Genomic DNA, 25383 nt, shown 5'->3' on the forward strand with positions numbered 1-25383 from the left:
ATGGACAGAGGGATGGTGGGCTTAACCAGACAAGACAGTGAGATGGTAATGATATACATAGTTGCAGTGAACAAAGAGGCCATATTTTTTTTTTCTAACTTTTTTTGTGTCTAAATCAATTCTCAGCATTTGGTCTTAGCGACGTGCTATCAGTGAAAAGGTTTTTGTAGAGCGTGGTTAGGCTTTATCAGTGTTTGTTTATTTTTCAACCTTGACTAAACCAGCAAACATATCTAGCTTTAACCAAGGTCATTATATGTCAAGGTAAATGCAGCGCCAAAGAGTTTATTTTCCTATCTTTCCTTTTGGTTCAGTGCATGAATGGAGCGTCGTTTTCTGTCTGACCTTTTCATAGCCTAGTAGAATTGGAAATGTTAAAAGTTTTTGGAAAGCTAAACTTGTCAAAAATAATAACAGCTTTACTACTGTATAAGATGAAGAGATTAATATGAGAAGATGGTTCAGCTTCACAGATGAGCCTGTATGGTTTTGATCATGAGCAGATTTCTTTACACTTTCTATTGCCTGGAAGGTTAAGCGTGGTCTCATTAGTCTATAAAACTTATTTCCAGTTCCAGTTTATAAAGTCTTGTTCAAACGATGGATTGCGACACCTTCACACCTGCTGTGTGGAGGATGTTGGTGATGTCACTAACTGTTGTTTTGGGGGGGTTTCTTTACAGCTCTTAATGCTTTGGTCATCAGCTTTTGTTGCTTTCCGTGGCCAACGTTGTCTATGTATGTTGCTTTTTTCAACTCTGCTTTGTTGAATATATAATGCCTCTGCTTAATTTCCTCTCTTTTCTTAATTCTATATTGCAGGACATGAGAGAGGGTAACAAAAATACCTTTCAGTCACCTAATCAATTTTCTTCCTATGCAGTTAGAAAAGCTTATCAGATAGTTCTGATAAAAATACTTTTGCAACAGTAGGTTAGTGTTCCTAATATCACTGAGTCATGGATATGACAAAAGCTTTTTGTAGCTATCAATATGCAGTTGACTACATAATTAAGGCTATTTAAAGAAACACCATGTGCCACTAGATAGAAACAAATGGATGCACAGATTGTTGTTCTTTCTAGTTATAGCACTGAAAACCCCCCAAATTATAAAATCTATTTTAGATGCTGGGAACTGCTTCCAAACAATACTTGGAGAAGAATGATTATGCCTACATTGTTTCAGTGGTCTTGCAGACTGACATGTCAGACCTTTATTTTTTTTTCTAATCACTAATTTCTGCCTGTTTGGCAGCAATCAACATTCTCCTGCATATCATCATAAACAGGAGGTGTGTTGTGATGATGAAACCAGATGCTGAAGGTTGAGAGGTCTTTCATTTTTATTTTCTATCTTGTTTTATTAGCATTTTTCCGTAGGAAGGCTCAGGCTCTGTGTGATTGTGGCTGTGTGTATTCGTGTTTGTTTTCTTCCCTCTCCCAAGAGTTTGATTAGTCTTCTTCATTTAGCCGCCACATTACTTTCATTACAGGACACATGCATGATAGGGAACGCTGCCCTGATCTTTTTCTCTCTCTATGCAGATGGTAGCCACATCTTACTCTCTCTGGATTGGCACACAGCCTATATTTGTCCCTTACCAGCCAACATCCCCCTCATGGCACAGGCTCGAAGGCTTAATTAAATATTAGGCCAAAGCTAACTCTGGTGGTGGCCACACAAGGGCTTTGTGGAAAGAAAGGGAGGGAGGCACATAAAGAAAGAGGGTAAAAGACACTGATTGTAGAAGTAACATCCTCTTTGCCAGCTGCTGTCACTGGCAAGTAGACTGGGAGTTGATTTGCAGTCATTACTGGTAAATGAGTAAGGCCTGAGGATGATGAGCGCATATATCCAATGTGATGTAACTTGAGATGTTGTGCAATGTTAATCTCCTCCTCTCTGGCCCCAAGATATAGAAAATAAATGGAGATGAAACTCTTTCACCCAATCCTCACAGTGGGCAATGTGTCATACAAATGGAAGTGATTATGCAATTGCTGCTTGCTGTCCCCAAGAAAACTGTTTTTATTTAGATAGTAGCCAACCCCCTTCTTCAGAAGGGAGTTCGAATTATTAGCTATACTACAAAATTATTTGATGTGTGTCTGTAGTATAGTACAGTATATGCATATTTGCATACATTCAAGGAAGCATCCTAGGCAGGATTAGCGTAGTATATACTACAAATGGGTTCTGTGTCACCCTCAATTACTGTGACCTCTCAGTGTAGAGATTTAATATTGAATTTTGCCACAGTTTGTACTATATGAATGAGCTCATGTCTCACATGGCCATTTTCATTGTGATCTTTCCGAGCATCATTATCATCCATCTATTTATATCCACAAAGTGGTGTTAACCAATTGATTCTCTTAGATTCTTCTTTTGCAAAGTTTCCTGTTATCACCAGCCCATTGCTCCTTCAGTGCCCATTCATAACTGCTGATACTGCTACAATATCTTGTGTCCCGCATAATAAGCAGGTTTTCTATCAAATACTTGTGCAGCAGGAATGAACACCTGCCTTGTTCTCACCCCATTACCTTCTCTGGCACATTTCATGCCTTTTAATATATTAATAATTAATACATCTTAAAACCATATCTTGCTTTTTTAAGGTCCTCATCAGCATGTATCAGAGCAGCGCTCTTACCTTTCTCCTCACCTCCAACAATGCAACATTCCGTGTGACTACAACTTTGTTGCTCCACTTGTTTCCTTTTTTTCTTCTTTAAAGCAAAAGCCATTTCCTCTGCGCTGTCCCTCTCCGCTGCACATGCCCGCAGGACAGTCTATTTCATCTGGCTTTGAACTCTTTTTAATTTTGCGCAGTAGCAGTTTTTTATTAACATATTTATTCATTTATGACTCCTCTGAAAGCCCTTTGCATATGAGCACACTTTTGTTTTTTTCTCTCATTCTGTCTTTCGTTTTTTCTCCTCGCAGCTCTCGGGCCTCACTAATGCAGTGTTAGTTTAATCCCTGCCACCCTGTCAGAGGCTATTTTCTGTGGGTCCTTTTCTTACAACAGCAATAGTGAGCACAGCCAGGGTTTTTAGGCTTTCCTAGCTCACCACCTCCTGTCTAGACATTCTCCACCATGCTTGCAGAGGTCTGTTTTTTTTTTTTTTTTATATGCAGTCAAGGGAGGAGCTTGGCTCCAGCTCCCAAGGTCACGGTGTCTTTCTAGCTACAGCACAGTGGATCATCCCCTTCCACACTCCCCACCACCCACCTCCCCACCCTGATGGCAACCACCTGTCAATGAATGAACTCCCCCACCTAGATAATAATAGCCCAGCCAGACACCATCTTTCATCAAGTGTCCTCGCTCCATTTAAATGGACGGAGATTGCGGGCAGGATGCTGGAAAAGATGGCAAAGGGGCCTAGTCAGGATCTGTGGGTTCTTGTAAGATTGCAGGGCCCGCAAAGAGGGTGCAGAATGGTTATGTAATTGGAGATTGTTTTTGGATGCTGTTAATGAAGAAACGCATCAATGAAGCAGTGTGCTTTTTTTATATGTTTCATGGTCTTGATAGGATGAAACCTATTGAATTTTGTGGCCTTGTCAATCTTCCCAATTTTTTGTAACATGGTTGAACATCCTATGGATGGATTGCCATGGAACTTTATAGCCACAGTGTCCAGATCATAAGTCCAACTGATCTTTGATGCTGCCTTCACTTTTCATCTACTACCACCAACAGGTGGTTTTCACTTTCATGTCCCACTGTAAAGTAATTCACACTACATTTCATGATAAAAAACGTAAGACATAAAGTCCAAGAACCTCTGTGCAGGCCTCCACAATAACATTTTGTGGTTAGAACTTGATCAGTCAATAACATATTTTATGTACTGTAAATAGCTTCCAAAATACCTTGCTGTACGAAGTTGGGTTGTGTCGACAGATTGATTTAAAGAAATCGAAACAACTTTTGATTAATATGATATTGAGGATATGTATGAAATACACTCAATATTTATTAAAATGGGTCAGACAGGGTTACAATACCATGTCTTTAATTGTCTTGATAATTATTGAATGGTAGACATGGTGAAACCATACACCTCTGCATCTGAAAATACCTCTTGAGGCAGTTTAAAGGAGAGTAAATGATGACCCCCACATAGAACCTTTTTATTCTCAATAGCTAAGCAGTATATTGGTGTTGTGATCACTCTTTGAATTACCAGTGTAAAAGGGGCTACACATTCATAAGCCTAGGCCAGCAGCAGCTGCTGCTCATTATGAATGAACACACTGTCCATGGAGCTCAACAAATCCAAAAAGTGCCTAGCTAGACTACAAAGTAGAGCTGGGAAAAGCTTATCTTGATGAAAATACATCTTATGCAGTGTGTGCAACAGCTGGGGGGGGGGGGGAACCAATGGCAATCAATGATGAATAAATGATTTCAGTGGAAACCAAAGCACAGAGTTGTTTATTACCTCACGTGAAGGAACTTTACACAAAACACGGGAAAAGCTGATTGTTACAGCCTCAGATTCCCAGTACTGTACGGAATTAGTGGAAACAAATCATCATTGTTGGTCTGTTGGGAGCCAGTGTATTTGTTAGAAGATATGTAATTATCAGTACAAAGGATGTAAATAACATGCTCAACACAACGCATCCCTGAACTACAGATTAATGAGAGGCCAGGTACTGTCAATTCATTTGAATCCAGTGGAGCAAATGCAGTTGAGTAGTTTTGTTTGAAAGATCTTTATGAGAATTTCAATATTCTTGCAGTTATTCCTGTACTACATTCAAATTAATAATCCTGCACAATGTTCTTTGCGGATGGCAAATGTGCAATCTGACCATCCTGATATGGTCCCTGATATTTTCACACATTGCACTCACCTCTCTTGCTATTCCTCCTCTTCATTGAGTCAGACAGATAATTGTCAGACATTCAAGGTGCTGAGCCAAAATCTGAAGTGCCCCATCTCACTTCTTTTTTTTTTTATATCCTTTTTTTCCCCCTCCTATTGTATCTCTGTCTCATCTGTTTCTGTCTTTATTTCAGATGCCAAGGAGATTGTGCTGAAAGCACAGATTTTGGCTGGGGGCAGAGGCAAGGGGGTGTTCAACAGTGGCCTTAAAGGTGGAGTGCACTTAACTAAGGAGTAAGTATGCCCCATTGTGCATTTCTTACAGTAAGTTACTGTAGGAGATAGATTCATGTTTTCTGTCTCCGATGACAGCGGCGTTTAGAGTGTGTAGGCTCAAAGAGCTCTCTGAAGATGCTCCCTAGGTACAACTACACAATCAGAATTACATGTGCTGCAAATAAAAATGTTTTCTTTCTCCACACGTTTTGTTTTAGAGCAATTAGTTTAAATTAAATGTGGGAAAAAAGCATTTTAAAGTTGGCAGAAGCTTTGTGCATAGGGTTTTGTGCCACTACTGAGGTTTCTTTTCTTCTAGCCTAAAATTGCAAACTATTACATCTGTGATAGATATATTTCTTCAATGAGCTTAGCTCAGTTCTGCATTTTTAGGAAGTTCAACATTTTGAAAGATATTGTATTCAGGCACTGGATTTTAACTTTACATATGGTACAGCAATGCTACCTTTTTATTAAAGGTGCCTACCACTTACTGCCGCCTTAAAGGCAAAAGGTGATTTATGACAGTTGTCCTGGAAATGTATCTTCGTCACCCTACTTTAGGGTTCTGAAACTTTTTCAAAGTGAGATATGCTGAAGTTCATCGTCCCCAGACAGTGACATGAGTGCACAGTTCACCTTCCTCTCATCTATCAAAGAATGAATACAACCCCTGGCTTCATTTGTATTCTTGTACAAAACCAGAGCAGGCTTACAGAAGCAGCCCTGGCATGCAGACTGCTTTTAGTGGAAACAGAAAGAACGAGCAGAGGTTCATTCACAGCGATGTGTAGATGTACCAAAGTGTCTCCGAAATCTGTGCTCTGTCAGAATATGTTACATTAATGCCTAGAAAGGTCTGAGACGTATCTTTCTGCAACTGAACAAATCTCTGGAGAGATAACGAAATACTTATTCATCTGCCAGTTCACTATTTGTAATCTTTCATTTTTTTAAGTGTATGCTTTTCAGTGTTTATTTATTTATTTATTTATTTATTTATTATAATAAAGACAGATGGTTAAAAGGAATATTGTTTGACCGGTGACATCTCTCCTTCAGCCCTGCAGTGGTTGGCGAGCTGGCCCGTAAGATGCTAGGTTTCAACCTGACTACCAAACAGACACCTAAAGATGGAGTGAAAGTCAAAACGGTGAGCCACTAAGCAGACTGAAGGAAAGAATAACATACTTTGCTCTTTTTTCGCATTTTTATTTGTTTTGTTTTTTTGTTTCTGACCTCATTTCAAGGCATTTTGACTCAAGTAATGCAGTGGTGTAAAATTAATGACTGTGAAGGCAGTCTGGTTCTGTGGTTCATGGTTTTTTTTTTATGCTATGTTTAAATAGCAGCTGTCCAGTGGTGTTTACTGTGGGTTTGTGCTGGTTGGTGTTATGGCTCATTGCATAAATTGAGTTGAGCCCACTGTGAATTTAAAGTGTTTGGTAAACAACAGTTTCTGTGTGCCACTAACAAGCAGGAATATCACTTTCTCTTCTTGCATGCTCCATGCAGTACTACCTCAAAACAGAAATTTCCAGGTGATGAAACCTTCTCACCCTGTCTCACTTCTCACTTTTTCCTGGTGTCTCCTCATCTTGGTTTTTCCCAAGCTACTCCCTCCTTACACCCAGCTCCTGCTCCTACTTTTGAGTTTAGATAGAATCAAATGTCTGTCACACTTGTGTCATGCAGAAGCAGAAGTGAAAAGCTCACACGAAAGTTGATAAAACTTGATGTGATCATTACATGACCTGAAATCTGTCTAATTGTTGTACCAAAACCTACACTGAATTGTAACACTGAAATCAGACTTGGTAAGAACCGTTGTTGAGCCCGAAAATAATTTACACCAATAGTGTTGTGTGAGAACCAGGCTGTCATATGACAACCAGAGATTAGCTGGTTGATATGACAGCACATACTGAGCCACAAAGCAGGGAACACCACAGAAATTGACGTCATCAGCTGGGTGTGTAAAAGATGGTTGTGGAAGAAGAGTGTCTGAGACGAAACTGATTTAAGGGGGAAAGAAATGACTCTGTGGGAATAGAATATATTTAGTTTCAGTGAAGTATTGGGCCACAAATCGAATGACTGGGAACTTGGAAGAGTGTTTGAGTGACTGGGGAAGACAACATTTGGACAAGAAGATAGGAGTGCTGCCTGTCAACATGCAGCATGGAGGAAGGCTATCCATCCTCATTCGCCGGGCAGTAGGGTGGAATCAAAACATAAGGATTGTGCATGTTCAAACAGCCACTCCATCCAGAAACACTGCAGCCCATTAACCACAACACAACTGATAGATTCCTGTCAAGTGTTTTTTTTCCCCCCTTCCTTTTCCAAGTGGGCCTTTTGCTTCAGCTGACGCTCAGCATTGAGCTCTTCTCTATTTCTCTCCTTCACTCTCATTCACACCATTTGAGATTTCCATAGCAAAATGCTTTATAAAGTCTTTCAGTCCTGACCCTGCTTGTTTGCCTGGTATTAATTATTATTTAACTATGGTGCATTGCAATTTAAAAAAACAAAGTTTGCAAATGTTTACTTAATACGAGTAGGAAGTGAAAGAAAAGCAAATTAGACTTTTATTAGTGGAAGTACCATCTTGAAGTCAGCTTGTAATCATAGTTAGATTCTTCATCAACTCCTCTTTCTGCTGCTGTGCCTTGTCCAGGTGATGGTTGCCGAGGCCCTGGACATTAGCAGGGAGACCTACTTTGCAATCTTAATGGACCGTTCCTGTAATGGACCTGTCATGGTAGGAAGCCCCCAGGGAGGAATGGATATCGAGGACGTAGCTGCCAAAAACCCAGAACTCATCTTTAAGGTATACAGTTTGAGGTTTATAGTCATTAATACATTGAACAGTCTTGTCTGGCACAATGGAACTCTTAAAAAAAACTTCTTGCTGTCTCTGAAAGATTTCACTCCATAATTCACAAATGTTAAATTGAACTTAAAATCGCACCAGGACTGGATTGCCCAGTGGGTTTTACAGATGGATTGTGTGCTAAGTTCATATTCTGCTAATTAAGTCGCATTTGTCGTCCTGCCTACGTGCACGCAACAGCAGCTGAACACGATGCGCGCAAACAGTAACAACACTCTGGAGCTGCACATGAACAAATACACACATGAAGAAGCCTTCTGTGTTTTATGTTGCTATTGATTAGGTTGCATTTGCAGAACTCAATCCACTGTAGTCACTTTACTACTTGGCAAAAGATCCTTGTCAGTGTGAACAGATGTACATTTTAAGCATTGCAGATGGACTTTGCCTGCATTTCCTAATGCAATGTATCTTTCTTTTTCTGTAGTCTGCAGATGTTACACCAGATTGTAAAGATCCAGCTGAGATTTATCAGTCATCATTCATTCATTTCAATGGACAGCTGTGGTGTTGCTGTCTAACACACATGACAACACAGTACACCTTTCACACGTTATTAAAATCTATGGCGCCCATACCTAGTTGCCCAATGACAATCTTACACTCCATTTTCTTCACTACCGTATGTCCTGTCTTCATATTTTACCTTTGATAATGTTGTAAGAGCTTCTTGCTCACTGATAGTGAATCATAGACAAATGTCTGATGATCATAAATCCAGAGACCCAAATCTCCCTTTTCTCAATGTCTTACAGCTCGCTACTACTTAATTATGATGTTGGCAGTTTAATACGAACACGTGCTTTGTGTCAAATTATATCCCAGAGTTTGAGCCTCCTGTTCTTTTTCTCACTTTCACTTTCTCTGCAAATCTTACAGGAAGTCATAGACATATTTGAAGGCGTTCAGGACGACCAGGCGGTTCGCATGGCAGCTAATTTGGGTTTCAAAGGACCTCTGCAGAGACAGGTAATGGGCGCTGAAGGCTTTAAAGTCACAATGCAAAGAAGAGCCTGAAAGATCTACAATATGTGCGCATACATATTGGCATACACAGAGACAGATGTATACTTGCTCACAGACAAACCAAACTCTTGCTGTTATTATTTTTCCAGAAGCAAGTTGTGAAGTGTCATTACACCAGACTCAGTTGCCAGGTGGTCTATTGTCTAGCAGAGACACACATTGCAAGGCTGAGGGAGCTGACATCACTAATGATACCATTATTTGTTAGAACATGAAGCACATTGATTTTTGTGAGTGAATCATGCAGTAAGACACAAAACTCATCTCAATGGGCAACCTATGATTTTGAGGACACTGAGACAACCCTTTTTCTTTTTCCTCAAACTCAAATTTTACAAATTGTCTTCAGGCAACATTAGCACAGAAAACAAGGCCTGGGAAAAACAGCACAAGACCCTAGTTCACATTCAGACTGGGTATATGTGCTTACATGTAGAGTTCATTTCAAAGCCATTTGTCTCCTGGCATCACATCACTGATTTGTTTTCTTTTCCACAGGCATCGTGGCACGAGTAATCGAATTAGTTCAGAATGTTAACACATGGAATAGGTATAAGTAAGCCAAATAAATATGTGAGATTTGAAGATATTTGAGCTTCAGTGGCATCGCATTGTATGTGATTCTGTTTTTGCAGAATACTGAATGGCCACTGATTTTAAACGGGCAAGAAAAGAAACATAAAGTGATTGGTTAGTGTTGCCATTCTCATGTTGGCATTGTATGTTTTTTCATAGGGCGCTCAGCTGCCAGACTGTTTAATCCAGAGATAATTGCAGCTCTTCTAAAGTACCTTGACTTTATATGTTTGTGTAGATGCAAATGTATAGCATGCCTATAAAGAAGCTACTGAGACTGGTGTTGTGCTTAAGACTGTGCAACAAGATGTCTCTCAGTGCTTCGCCAACCTACCGTCATTACAGAAGAACAGTGGTACTAACATTGCACCATTTCTATATTGCTGTATTCATTTGCAGTATTTATTTGTTGTGCCCATAAAGTTTGCAGAAATGAATGTTGCAACCATATGCAATGTACTGGCATGTGTGTTAGAATCATATATTTATAATATCCTGATTAGATCATAGTGTGCTAATCTGTGATTCAAGAAGTTCGAAGTTTTGTCTTTCCACTCCACATACACATTAATGCGAAAGACAAATTCAGACAGCATGATGTTAAAAGTGATTTGCCATGTTTTGTGTAGCCTATGTGGGAGGCTGAGTGGCTTTGGCGGGGCCGGCTGCTCAGAGCTGAACCATCAGGTAATTACTGTTCTCTGTGGACCTCACAGGCAGCAGATCAGATTAAGAGGCTCTATGATCTGTTCCTGAAAGTCGACGCCACTCAAGTCGAAGTCAATCCTTTCGGAGAGACTCCCGAAGGACAAGGTACCTTGTATAATAGAAAGTGCCTGGATATGTACGTATGTGTTGACTTAGCCTCTGTGTTGTGTGCATTATGTGTCTGTGCATGCATTTGTTTTTTGTTTGTTTGTTTGTTTGTTTTTTCACTTTGTTTTTTAACTGTCCCTCAAATAACGGGCTCTTTTTTAAAATAGACAATATGACCTTCCACTGTGCAGGCACCTATTATTCACTGACTGTAACATACAGACACCCTTTCCTCGGGTATGATTGCATGTAAGACTGTGCAGTTTAATTGCAATACATTGACGTCAGCTTCTTGTCAGTGTGACTTTATCTTGATCCAAATCCAAGCAGCTTCAGGGAACAGAGCTTTACATATTCATAGCATGTTTCCTTGTTGTTCATTAACTAAAGGCGTACGGTCTATCATTAACTAATAATGAGGAACAACAAATTACAGCAGCAGTTACAGATTCATCCCTCATGTCGTCAAAGAATAGCCTCTCAGGTGTATTCTATGAATATGTAAGAAAACATCTGATAAGCTTTATGCAGGGTGTCAGCAGGTTCTTAGATTACGTTAGTTCAGTTTTGCATGCTGTTTAGAAATCTAAAGGTAAAGGTCATTCAAATGTTTGCACTGAGGTTTTCCTTTTAGAGCAAAAAATTTATCGAATGTAGGTTAAATTTCGCACCTTTTTATCTGAGAAGAAGAAAAATATGGTCACATTTACTACCTGCCCAAAGTCCCACTCAGAAATAATTAGATTATCACACTATTCACTTGCCCTGCTGTGTCCTATATCTAGTTGTACATCTACCTCATTCCTAAACCTTAATATTATGCTGAATAGGAAGTGGTTTATTATCTTTGAATGGATGACAGGGAAATCACAACAAATTGAAAAACAAGGAAATTAACATTCTCAATTCTTTATAGCAGTGTATATGCGTTCGGCCTATTGAAATTAATTTTACGTGATTAGATTGAGGATACATTCATTGTGCAGTAGAGCAATAAATAATCTTTCTATTGTCAGTCAACTCATTTGTACTTCAAATATAAATGTTCATAGTGAGACTGAAGTCTGAATGCAGACCTTCACCTTGTCATTGTTATTCTGTAAAGGCTCTGTTAAATAGTGGCACTAATGTGAGATTAATGGATTTCTAAATTGGCAGTTGGCCTTACTCAATAAGTGACAGTCTCCCTGTTGTACCACATGAAAAACAATCCAATCAATTTCCCCTTCACTTGTCACTTGCCAACTAAAATCTCTCCACATGATTTATCTAAAATATGCTATTAGATTTTTTTTTTCATCATATTCTGAGTTTAAAATGTTTTTAAAGGTAAAAAAGTGAAATTTGCAGACCCCCCTTCAAGGGAAGCAGTACAATTGCCACAACCTGCTTCTCTAAATTTCTAAATTGCTCTTCTAGTTGTGTTGCTGACACTAAGATACTGGTAGTCTCTCTGCAGGGGTACTGTCTAATAATTGTCTACATGTAGAATTGGATCTTTATTTGCCACAACTAAAGAAACAAGAAAACGTATGTGAACCATTTGGAATTTCATGGTTTTCTGCATTCATTTGTCATAAAATCTGATCTGATCTTCATCTAAGTCAGGAGTATTATTAAATATAATGTGCCTAAAATAATAACAGAACCATAAAAACCTCATAATGCTAGTGGAAAAATTACCTCCAAAGAGCTAATTGGAATCGTGTATTAGCATAACTGGAAGAAAATAATTCTGAGGGTGTGGACTAGAGCTACTTTCACAGACAAAAACAAACAAACAAAACTCAAACCTTTTCAGTTTGCTAAGCACAAGAAGAATGTGCTTTTGTGAGCCATGCCTCACCAAAAGGAACTATCAGAGGATCTACAATCAACAACTGATGATTTACATAAAACTGGAAAGGTTCACAAAGTGATGTGAAAGGTTTCGGAAATTCACCAGTATACAGTTTGGCAAACAATCTACAAATGGAGACACTTTGGGACTGTGGCTAATCTGCTAAGAAGTGGACGGCCAGTCAAAATGACCCCAAGAGCACAACAAACACTCATTAATGAGGTAAAGAAATAACCCAGAGTGACAGCCAAAAACTTGAAGGCATCATTGGAACAGGACACCACAAAGGAAGCTGCTGCTTATTAAAAACAACATTGCTGCTTTTCTTGCCACGGTATATGGGTCAAAGTTCAAACCACGTGGTCAAAGCCTGACTCACTCCTGTGTCTATAGTTCGGCAGGGTTTCTCTTTGCTCCCTGAAAATGCACAGTCAAAAACATTTTGCAGCTGTTGTTATTGTTCTAATGCTGAAGCTGATCTTTCTTTTTCTCCCGAAGAAATAAGGGTGATCGTCTTGTCTTTGGCGCTGAACACAGATTGACTGTGAAGTGTCCCATCAAGATGTATTACAACATGTTGAAGATGCATCACTTTGATGTTATTTAGAATCCCCAAAAACAGATTTTTGTTCAAAGTATGCTTTATCAAAGATTGACGAGAAGTTTGTTGTTTCATGATTTTTTTTATGAATATTAATGATTAAAACGACTCCTTTCAAATGGTGGATACATACCAAGAGCTATGAGTTTTGTTTTTTTTTTTAGTGGCAGGCTTTGTAGGCAAGCGTCATGTTAAAATCAACTCATTTCTTGGTATCAATTTGTTCACGTCACAAGGGAGCGCAGCTTTTTTCCAACAGGTGTTCAACAGACGTGTATCTGCAAGACAAAATTCTCAAAGGTGAAAAAAATGTGTATTTTTGTGGCTCATTTGGTAATAGCTGAATTGAGTTCGTAGATGGACTACAATAATAGATGTGTCAAAACAAAAACAAAAGGAGTTGTCTAGTGGGAGAGCTACTTTACCTGGAAGACACAGCATGTCTACTTCTTAGTCCCAGGAGAGTCTCCTCGCTGCATTTGCTGAGGGTTTAGAAATGTGTTTAGTTTATTTTTTTTTCCCCCTTTGAAAGCGCCTCCCAAAGCCAGTTCCCATGGTTCGGTATTTTCATACCTTTTCTCATTATTACATGTGCAATATCTGGCTGTCTGTTTACTATTAGGAAAGTTTGTGCTCAGTATTTTATCAACATGGTCGTGCTTAATAATAGCATAAGCAAATGCGATTCAGTGGGTGGCTTTGTGCTGCACTATTGCTTCTTTATTCTAGGGAGATTGTGCCCACCAAAAAAAAAAAATAACAGTCTGCCACACAACCCCCTTTAAGTTTTATTTTTTAAACTTTAAAGTTAAAAATGAAAAATTATATGTTTGTTATGTAGCTGGTGGATGGTAAATAAGCATTTTCCCTCAAAATGTCAAACTATTCCTTTAAGTTATAGTCAGTAAGTGCTGCAGTGTGCCCAAAAAGCCCTTGACTAATTTGTTAAATTTTATGCCTGCTATTTTCCAGGTAGTTTCACAAGTTTGGTCTCTTTGAAATTCTCTTTCTTTAAAGTGTAAAAGAAATGCCCATTTACTATAATGGTCCATCCCTTAGAGGCAGTGTCAAAAACACATGCCCTAGTGAGCCAACCTCTGAAATAATTAAGACCAGTCGGCCGAGGGACCAAACTTCAGTTCATTAAATTCAGCTTTTAGAAATGATAATTAGTGGGTTTTTAATGAAATCTTCCTTTCCCCTTTCCCCTTATCTGCCATCTTTCTCGTTCTCTCTTGTGCGCTTCCTCTGTTGTCATCTTTCCCTGACTCTGTTGTTGCCATCTCCCTGTCCCTCTTTATCTTGGTCCCAGTGGTTTGCTTTGATGCGAAGATCAACTTTGACGACAATGCTGAGTTCCGTCAAAAGGCTGTCTTTGCCATGGACGACATGACTGAGAGCGACCCCACGGAGATGCATGCAGCCAAGTGGGATCTCAAATATATTGGACTGGACGGAAACATTGCCTGCTTTGGTATGGAAACAGAATCTTGTATCAGAGCATGCCCGACCTGGCATAAGGTTTTAATGTGTCTCTTAAGAGATATTGAAAGCACAAAGCTTGGACACAGTTAAAACTTGGTCAGAGTAAAGGTAGCCTGGGCTTTCCTCCAGTCTACATTACAAGCAGCTTTTCTAGGACTCCAGAAGGACTGCTGCCGTAACCAGTGCGTTCTAATTAGCCATAATCCACCCAGAAAGTCTCTAGTGAGCCAGATTGTTAGCATTCTCATTAAAGGCCCACTCTCTTGTCATAAATCAAAGCTTTTATACAGTGTACAGCAGCACTAACAGGTGCTCTAGCTTCACATCCCGTAGTCTCATAAACACATTAGATATCTGTTAGTACAACCCCGTCTCACACACACCCAATTCTGCATCCCCAGCTCCCAGCCTCTCTTAAAGTAACAACAGCTTTTAAGGGCCTGCAGCTTCCTTGAGAGCTCGGTAAGCCACCAAAGTGACAGCTGTTAAAGTGAATTTCCCTTTTATTGAGACCTCGGTCAGGGAGCTTGCCAGGACACAAGTTTAGCTTTGCTAAACCAAATGAGGTAAGACATTTTTGTGCATTTGGCTCCCGCACAACTCAGCGGGGTAGCCACACTGACATTTGGCTAAATGATGACACAGTCCGCAAAAAGCGTAGCTGAACCTCTTTTAATTAGCACTCTCTTCTCTGAAGTAAAGCGTTGAGTCATAATCAGATTTTCTCTCTGTTGCCTGACTTGAAGCATTGAATGTTCCTGATTAGAAGATTTCCAACAGATTCACTTTTTAAGTGTGGCATTTTTTCTTTCAGCTATTCGCTCTGGTTGATAATTTCCTGCTAGATTTCTTTGTGGGTGTTCTTACAGTACAAGTCGTCTTTCCTTGAGTGCCAACATTATTTTAATTACCTCTTTGCTGTTGGCGTCATGCTTTGCTCTCAGGGACTTTTGTTTCAATTTCTGGACTTTAGCCTAGACATAATGGTCAGATTTACTTCATTAGACATAGTAAATACTTTGACTAAATTAAACATGAGGCTATAACACTATTAATGCTATTTCGAAATACTTGACCCCATAAGTCTAACTCTGAAATGGCACCATCCATCTGACTATATAAATCAATTTGCAGTTTCAAGCTAAAACCTGTGCAGTCTACTACAACACTTCTGCAATAAATAATTTCTTCACTGATTGGGATAATGTTCAGTTTTCATGTCCAGATATTTTAAAGGTCGATTCAACTGTATGATAATTAGGATCTAGGCTTTGGTGCTATGGAATGGTATAGAGTTCTGGATGTCATGCGACTGGCTTTGTTTATGCCGCCATGTTGGCAGGAAGTGAAAATGAATGGTGCTAATAGGAATTTAAGAGGCCAGATTTATTGCTCATTGTAATTCCTGATACGCTGGATGCAAATTTGCAGAATTCAGCAGATTAAAGATTTCTGATGCTTCCAATGGCTCTGGAGCCCTCTGCACAAATATTTGAAGAGGAATTGACAGTATTATGGACCAGTAGCTCCAGCTTGTTCCTCTATCGCCTTGCATTTGAGTCACAGAGACAGTAAACCAGAAAATCAATACATTTGAAAACACTCACCCAAACTCAGTAGGTCTTTGCCAAATCCCCATAGACGTCTTACGACCAGACGAATGTTTGGTTAAAAACATTGTTTTTGTCCAGCAGATCTTGTTATTTGTTTATCCACATGGTTAGTAATGACCTAAGAGAATACTGGAAATATTTGGGGTGAATGATGTTAAACTAGATTTATTTTTTTAAATGTCACCATATATTGATTGACTGTTTTTTTTTAGAACATTGTTTCTTTACTCGGGTGTCAGTAATGCCTGGCAAGTGCAAGCTCAAGCTATAGATATGTACTAGTCCACTGTCACTTCATCATAATTAATATCAGCATGAATCAGGGTTGGGAAAACCTGGCCTTTATGCTAACCACCATCATCCACCCTGCCTTGAGTGTCCTGAATCAGTCGAGTGTCACTACTCCCGCCAACATGGCAGCATTTTCATTTTACTGATGATTTCTGGAATTGTGGGATGTCACCTTCTAGAGCTATAGTGTAATTTACTGATGAGTGTTTGTATTGTTTCTGGGCTAGATGTGAGTTTTTTTGTTTTGTTTTACCCCACAGTGAATGGAGCTGGTTTGGCCATGGCCACATGTGACATTATTGACCTTCATGGAGGAAAGCCAGCTAACTTCTTGGACCTGGGTGGAGGAGTTAAAGAGAGACAGGTGTATGAGGCCTTTAAGCTGCTCACTGCTGACCCTAAGGTAGGACCAAACTGTTGAAAAATTGTGCGTTCTTTCTCAAGAAACTTGATTGTAACATCTGAATACACAAGTCAGGCCTGTACCCTATTTTATCCTCAAATTAAAAGTTGGATTAAAAGGCAGCTGATTTGCCTTTTTATATAGCAGTTTTGTATCTTGTCATAACACATTCATAAAGCCCTGTCTGTCTGGTTCACACTTTGTCACTGAGATAACAGCGCTCATTAGACTTGGGACCTTGGCAAATGTCCAAGTTTCGCTGAGGGAAGAAGAGTCTGGAACACTGTGATTATGTGCCACCATTTTCAGTTGCAGTGGCATTATAAATCACTGCTCTGTACTCTGCAGTAAAACTTGACTTTTACAGACTCATTATTACATGTGCACCTGCACATGCTTATTAACTGACATTGCATGCTCATATGCAACACAAACGTGTTGCATAAATCAAAGCATGCTTCTGAAGATTTTGCAGCTCTGGCTGAATGGCAGCTTGGTGTGCTTTACAAGTGATTCAGCTCTATGTTCAGAGAGCTAATAACTCCAAACTAAACAATGCGAGCTTGTAACGATATCACAGTGCTGATTGTATGTTGACAGTCATCACACCACTAATTCCCCCGCGGCTGTCACTCCTACATTCCTCTGTGTTAGCATCTCTGGCAAAGCGTGGTCGTACAGAATACAGAGTAATATTTGATAGTGATTCACCACACTCTGCCCCCTTTTCATAAAGCTTTCTTTACATATGTTGATTTGATTTGACAGGAAATTCTTTCGTAAAGAACGTGTTTCATACTTATTCATCCGGGAGTTACCAGATTTAACCACAGTTTTTACTCTCAACAGGTTGATAATATACTGAAGATGTTAGAGATGAGATAATTGCAGGACCACTGAATCAAACATACAGCTATTTCTGCAAATGTTCTCATTCCTTCCATGTGTATATGTGTGTCAGCTTATCTCGTGCTGAAATTTTTAGTTGGCTAAAAAAAACAAAAACATGGAAAACTATTACATTTATCCAAAGCTATTAAACTCTTCCAGAACTACTACTAGTAGTAGTATAATTTCTCATACAAATCAAAGAGCTCAGGACCTGGAAATGGTTGCATTTGTGAAGAGTTCTGCTTCATATTTATCACACAGCAGTCAATAGACCAGCGGTGCACAACTTTTACAGATGAATGTTAAAAACCTACCAGCCTCAGCACCACAGCTGGTGATACATTGCCTCACTCAGATTTCAAATGTTTGTAGATTCTGTTTGGCCTCACGTGAATTTAACCCTGTGGTCTGTAGGGAAAAATAAAAATGAATATGGTGGATAAAAAGGAAACGCGATCAATAGGGGGAGAGACAAAAGATTTGTCACTCTCGTGGTATGGGGGCTTCATCTATTATGATTGAATCCTTTTAAAACTAGGTAGAATTCTGCAGAAGCACCCTCCATACAGGGGGGAAAAAACACTCCCACATAGACAAGAAGGTTCTCGTCAACCCTCCTCCTGTTTCTCCTGCTCTTTCTGTCTTGGGCTGATTCCCCAGATCCAGATGGGGGAGTAAGCCTGCTGCCTGTCCCTCCTGCTGCCATGTATGGAAATAGAGACATGGAGCTCCTCCCTAACAGGGGAAAAAGTAGAATAGGATTGACATTAAACTGGGTTGGAAGCACCATTTGCATTTCAACCAGGGGAAATGAGAAACCTGTTCTGATCTGTGGAGGGAATGTTAATCATTTCACAAAAAGAGTGAGGGAGAGAAATAGAGAGGCTCGTTTGCATATAGTTTTTTTTCCCCCACAAATTATTCTCAAACTCTAAAATATGAGCAGAAATTGAAATTAAAATCATGCCCTAAGCTAAGTGAATGTGGCAAGAAATTATTGACTTCATGTGTCAGTAAGTTATGTTCTCCTACTTTGCCTTAAATATCACAGCAATCAATGCTTGTAGACCTTCCAATAAGTAACCCTGTGTTAACGGTTTCCCACATAGACGGATTTACTTGCATTTCATTTTTGTTTTTCCATTTCGAATCTATTTCTTCATCTTTAAGTTAATAGTTTTGACAGCCTATGTTATGAGGATGCTTTATCTCACTGATACTGCATAAGATTAATTAAATAGTTGCTGGAGGGAAGGCCGTAATGTTCTGCTGCATGCACAAATATGTTCCTTTTCTTAGAAACCACGGTGACTTTGAGTGGGAAATTTTCTGTTTTCTGAAAAGACAAAAAAGTAAAATCTGCAGCTGGGCAGATTGTTGAACAGGAAGTGTCCCGCTGTAAAAACGCCACACCAGTCCACAAAAACGGGTATTTTGGTGTTGAGGTTTTCTTTCAGTTTATCTTCCTCAGTTGTGTTTACTCTTTTGTCTCTCTCCCTCCATCGTTCTCACTCTCTCCCTCTCAGTCCCAGCTTTGATGTCTCAGACTCATTGTGCTGAGAGGAGTGGAAGTGATGTGAGTGTACTGGCAGCAGAATAGCAGAGATGGAGCCTGAAAATGACAAAGCCTCCCTTCTCTTGTTTGCTCACTACTCCACTACCCACTTATACAGTATTCATTACCTTAAACATAATTATTGGTCTTTGAAAGAAAAGAGAAGGGAAAACAGATGAAATGGCGATCTTATAAGCAAAGTAGAAACAGTATAAGGAAGAACAGCTGAAATGAGGAAAAACATGAATCATTAACCAGTGTGTAGCCCAGTGTGTGTTATATATATGAGATGTTACAGTATGTAGCTCAGCTGGGTGTACCAGACCGTTCAGCTTTGTTTGAATTTAGGCCCCTGGCTTTTAATACAGGAACATATTTATTTTCCATGCTAAAATAAATAGCTACACTTTCTTCATATTCATGTAAAGAAGAGTTTGTTGACAGAGAAGCTGACTTTATTGAGTTTTCCCCTCACAACACATAAAAGGCACAAAGCAGGAGCAGGCTGCAAATACCACCAGCCAAACAACCTTGTTATTGTCTTGTGCATGTGCCTTGTGGCAAAGTGGCAGATGATGTTTTATTTTTCCAACTTGACAGGCATTTTGTTCTTGCATAGGGCAATTTTCTGAAATTCTTGAAATTTCTCGAACACAACCTTGTTTTATTCAACACATTCAAGTATTAATGAATATGGCAAAAAAAAATCACTACATAATTAAAAGACAGTTTCAATTTAAGTAACCATTTTTTAGATAACTTTAATAGACTGAGTAAATCTGAGTTCATTCAATGCCATGTTCCCCATGTTAGACGTAAGTGCTGTTTTGCACCACTATAAGGAGTGGTGAAAGAGTGAATAGGGAGTGATTTCAGACGCAGCCCATGAGGGGCCGAGAGCTCGGGCAGGTGTGGACAAAGAGCAAAACAGATAGAACAGAACGTAGTGAGTTTCAATACCAGCTCTACTGCTCTCAGTGACCTGAGTGTTTTAGAGCAAAGAGAGTTGCTTATTTTAATATTTTTGCACTTTTATCACCTTTCAAACCAAAATGTCTGATTATTTTTTATCAATCTTTTGGCTGTGTTGCTAATAACAGGATATCTGTGTTATCTGTGGTGTAACAAACTGAGAATGCAGATTTATCACTGTCACAAACATATGCTGCTTGGTGCAGTTACACTTGAATAAATATTTTAAAGTGTTATGTGTGAGATGTCTTCACACACATTGTACAGTAGGTCTCTCTACTAATAAATCAAGCTTGCAGAGAGCTTCAAAATATACACACAATTAAAAACCAACCCTTAATTGAAGTTCATACTTGAGGTCTGTTCTAATTTTGAAGGGTGTAAGTATATTTTTGCTTTTAGCACTGATACCTCTTGGCTATTGTTGCATGCTGTTGTGTTGTTTAAGGTGAAGCATGCATGCACAGGGCTATGCTTTGAGGTGAAAGGAGCACAGATCGGTACATTCGCTTTAGTTCAGCTGGGTGACCCACCTCCCAGGCAAATATGGAGGTGTGTACATATGCATGTTTTGCTGTTGTTGCATAATCACGCTGCTGATAGTAACACATCTACTCAGCCCGCACTGACATATTCGCGTGATGTCAATTCAGAATGCTGCTGAGGCTCACCTGTGTGTAATTTTCAGTTTTTCGTTGTGAGTCCTCCTCGTTTTTTCATCTCTTATTTTACTCTTATTGTGGGATTATTGTGCATGTCTCCCAGTGGTCCAGCCCCACTTGCCCTGCAGCCAGAGTACATACAGTTTTGCATCTTTCCAGCTCAGTAAATCTGCTTCAACTCACCTGTGGCCCCCCTTTAACCACTTTCCTCCTCATTGCAGTGACATGCTTGAGTAAGATCCCCCCCCTCTACACCCTCTACACCAGCATGCCTTCTCCAGCAGTGTCTTACATCTTTTGTGAATTAATCTTCATTGGGTTTTTTTTTTTCACCACTGCATATGTGGTGCTACATACTTGGACATTTGTAGTTGTACCTGATGTGTCACCTCACTATTTTGTCTTGTGGTTACTTTCACTTCTTCACACTTTTTTTTTTTTTAGCTTTTTCTCTATATCTCAGCTTTTTTTCTATCCCTGTTTTCTTCCCTGTAGCCTTTCATCTAGCTAAATCTGTCAAAGTCAATAAATCCTGTTAAATTCAATGTGAGGAGCTTCGCTCAGTTTCATGCTTGCCAGCTAAATCCTGCAGGGGCCTGGGCACTGTCTTTCTCATCCCAGTATGGAGATGTCTGAGCCCATGTCTAATGTGCTTCAACATGTAGGGAGTCACAGAAAGCCAGTGACTCTGGTCCAGACCAGGTTAGCTAGAGAATTGTGTCATTCGTCCTGTTAGATTTAGAAGAAAGAAGAAAAGGAATTGCATTTTGAAGGGCGCTGTACTTGATGATAATCACCCAGCTCATTCAGTCACTTTGCAAGAAATGCAAATACATGGTTGTTTTATCACATTCACAGGACACAGGCATCTGCACACACATACAGCTCTGCAGGTATCCCGACAACTTTTAATCATGAGTCACCTGTGAAGTGAGAGCCCCATGCTGTGTTATTTTTAGAGGCGAAAGAAATCTCCTCTCCGCCTGAAGCTGAGGACCTCTGGGAGATGCTGGTCCCTTGTGCTATAAACACAAGCAATGCAAAGCTATAGAGAAAAGGAGAGAAAGGAGAAAACAAGCCACCACGGTAATGGAGTCCATTCCCAATGCGCAGAATATTACACAAGTACTAAATAGGGGACCAACCATGGAGGCACAGGTACTTAGTTCAGCCGACATATTGGGGCTGCCATATTAAGGCCAGGGCACAAGAAGAGTGAACATTCTTTGTAAAAGGCAGACAGTGTGCAGGCTTTGTGTGCCGCATAGGTCATTGTATTAGTTTGGCACAATGTGAGAAAGGCTCCACCTCACATAATGGGTTTTCTGCAGATTTGCTTACAGTGCATTTAAACTGTGCGTTAGTGACACATATAAGGTTGGGTTTTTGTGTATCATAGGACCTCATATGCTCCAGCACATTTCAAGACATTTCAGCACTGTGGGAAGCTTATGTTATGGGTTATAGACTTAGAGTTCAGTTACCCAAACTATCCAAAGCTCATTGTGTTAATGTGAGGCTTTTTTCCCCTTTGAGAGTGTAGCTTGCGTGCGTGCGTGTGTGCGTGCGTGTTTGTGCTTTGCATTCCGAGGCTGTTCCTTAAAAGACTCCAACATGCTGTATAGGTCAATAGTTCAAGAGTAAATTTTGCAGCTATATTTCTACACATCTACAGGCTGATATGAAGTGGCCGAGTGTGCTTTGAATGACAACCAATTTCTTGAACACAGAAGCACATGCATGGGCACACAATAAACAGCTCTCTGCCATGTGTTATGAAGGTGCCACTCTTGTTGTACAATATCTTTCAAACACGACAGCTTGTGTATGTCGGTGTAAAATCTTTTGATTGCACTAATTGGAAGTGTACCCCCTGAAAAAGATTTAAACAAGCCATTACGCTATTTAAGAGACACCTGACATGATATGGATTTGTAAAAGTTCTACATTAAATACACCTCATTGCTCACTTAAAATTAATAGCTCTCCTCAGTGGACCTTTTTGGTGTTCCACACTATTAGTCATCTTCTCAGTTTGATTATATTAATACTGCGCTATATATGACAATAATCAATATTAAGTAATTCATTTTACTTATAGAATACAAGACTTCTGTAGTTTTCTTTTCTTGTGATTCATAATTTTATTTATACTCATGTCTCCCTTTGAAGATGAAAGCAAGGTGTGCAAAGTGTTGGCTTATGGGTACAGTAGTGAGGTCACCTTCTTAGTTGAAGTATTTCAGCCATTGCTGTCCAAGTGTTGAACCACACTAAAGGGCACAGCCAAGTCGCTCACATCGTATACTGGAACATCTGTGCCACATATGGGCTGAATGCTTGTTGTGCAATATAACAAGGCCAAGATCCCATTGGACTTCCAGATCCAGATAGACAGGAAGGTGCTAGGTAAGCCATCATTGTGGTAGTGGACAGCTGTTGTAACCAACATAGACATTTAAGTGCCAGCAACATCTAGAATAAGTAGCATGAAAACATGGAAATGTACCAGGACCTGAAAGAGGAACTAGAGAAGATGTGAAAAGTAAAGGTCAAAGTGGACTTAGTGGTGGTAACTGCACTTACGGCTGTGAAGCCCAAGCTAGAAGTGTCATCCTCACAAGTCTCAGTCCAGAAGAGCGTATTGCTAGGTAGAGCTAAGATACTGTGCAGAAACCTCACACTCCTAGGCCTTTGCTAAAGCACTTGAGGTTAAACCCAAAGGTGGTTCAATCCAAGGATCAGCAGGGTGCCTTTCTGTGTGGAGTTTTAATGTTTAATGTTTACTCTTTGCCTGCATGGATTTCCTCTGGGTACTTCAGCTTTCTCCCACAGTCCAAAGATATGAAGTTATATTAAGTGTGTATATATACATATAGACACACACACACATACAAGTTGACCAAATGTTGATCTTTTGTCTCATATTCACCTATTCACCTTTTTCAAACCCAAATGTTTTCGGTGTACAGCACAAATAAAGAAATGGGCCTCGCTGTCCCAATACTTCTATAGTGTAGTGTATGTTACCAAATTTGTTTGTCAGCATGATGACAACCAAAACATGACTCAAACATGTAAAACTTTTGAATGGGAAGGACGGATAAGGCTGACTTGACATGATCAGCCCAGTCTCAAGAGCTGAAAACACAATATGTGCGTTTGTGTGTTGAACAAAGTAGAGAAAGAGTTAAATCAAGTTCTGTGAAGCCAACCTACCATCGCTCACAGTGCTTTGGAAACAGCTGAAAGAAGAGAAGAGAGAGAGAGATAAGAGCTAGAAAGCAAGGTCAAATTATGTCTTGCTATAAACAGAACACATTATGTAATGGCTGTGGTGATACTATTTAGGGAAGCTTGCTATCATACATTTGGTTTGTTTATGATAATTATTGCCTTCACAAAGTTACAGTTCATTTGAAAGGGAGTAAGGCTATCCTGCTCCTGACCAGAGTTGAACCTGTTGATTGTGTGAACATGTCTTTGTATTTTATTCATTGTTGTGATTTACATTTTACAATACTCATCTGAATTATCTAATAAAAAAAAAAATTAAAAAAACACTTTGCGGCCATAAATGCAGTTATATGTTAAGGAGTGACAGTGTTAGATCACAACAGCAGTCACTATTTCTCTTTCCCACTGGCATGTAGACACACATTATTCTTAGCCTAAACTGTTGAACCTAAAAAATGCATTTTTCCAGCATATCCATACAATCATGTGGACCAATTAACAAATGTATGCACACAATTTTGGCAAAAATGTACATAGCTAAGATGAAACATTCAAGCCATAAGGATAGGACAAATGGGCTTGTCCACTTCATGCATTCTCCATCTCACTCTTCTTGTGAAGGTTAATTTGTAGAAATGAAGGAATTGTCCAGAGATGGTAACTCATCAGACTGGTTCGTCCTCCAATGCCTTGCCTGTCTCTCTTTTCCATTTGACCTGGGATAGGGCAACGCAGCACGCTTTTAAAGAGTCATGTCATTTTCAACTACACCATCAGACAGCACTATTACTTAACCATCTTGTATGCATAAAGACTATGGATTGCTAATGTATTCACACTGATCCATGTGCTTTGTCTTGGCTCCAATTCGTCCCCTGTTGACACACACACACACATACACAGAGGTCCCATGGGCATGTCTGATTGAGCTTTCTCCTGTCTGCCATTCCTCATCCGTGTGAAATCAATAGAGGATCTGGGATTGGAGCTCAAGCTAATTGAGCTCTGCTCACTCTGTTCTCTTATTGCTGCCAGGAACGTTTTGTCATCGCAGCACCTGGTTCACACCATGAGGCCGGGGGGAGCCAGTCTGCCATCAGATAGGGCCTTTGGATGCCACAGTGTGGGGGAGCTGTGTGTGATTGAGCGACCTTGTGAAGTCGAGCACTCAGAGGAAGGGCATAGCATAGAAAGGCATCATATTTTCTCATGTGTCTTTATAGAAGCTGCTTGATGTTTCTTGCTCTTCATTCAATCAAAAAATCCAAATGTTGTTGTGTTGCGCATATTTCTAAGTCAGAATAATAACTCCTAACCCTTTTTTTTAGTTGCTGCAGTGAAAGTTTTTGTAAGAACACTGCCTAAGAGTGATTCCATCAACTTGCATGTATTA

At 39.7% G+C, this 25383-nt stretch overlaps 1 protein-coding gene across 1 annotated transcript in view; it reads left to right on the plus strand.

The window, feature by feature from the left end:
- Positions 1 to 25383, plus strand: part of suclg2 (succinate-CoA ligase GDP-forming subunit beta) — an 81804-nt gene that overhangs the window by 29998 nt on the left and 26423 nt on the right. The window contains exons 3-9 of the mRNA XM_026348569.1: positions 5045 to 5144; positions 6189 to 6279; positions 7807 to 7959; positions 8902 to 8991; positions 10341 to 10437; positions 14194 to 14355; positions 16531 to 16673. Of these exons, the coding sequence (XP_026204354.1) occupies positions 5045 to 5144; positions 6189 to 6279; positions 7807 to 7959; positions 8902 to 8991; positions 10341 to 10437; positions 14194 to 14355; positions 16531 to 16673 (836 nt within the window). The remainder of the gene's footprint in view (positions 1 to 5044; positions 5145 to 6188; positions 6280 to 7806; positions 7960 to 8901; positions 8992 to 10340; positions 10438 to 14193; positions 14356 to 16530; positions 16674 to 25383) is intronic.

This window comes from Anabas testudineus, chromosome 5, assembly GCF_900324465.2.
Source record: "Anabas testudineus chromosome 5, fAnaTes1.2, whole genome shotgun sequence".
NCBI lineage: Eukaryota > Metazoa > Chordata > Actinopteri > Anabantiformes > Anabantidae > Anabas > Anabas testudineus.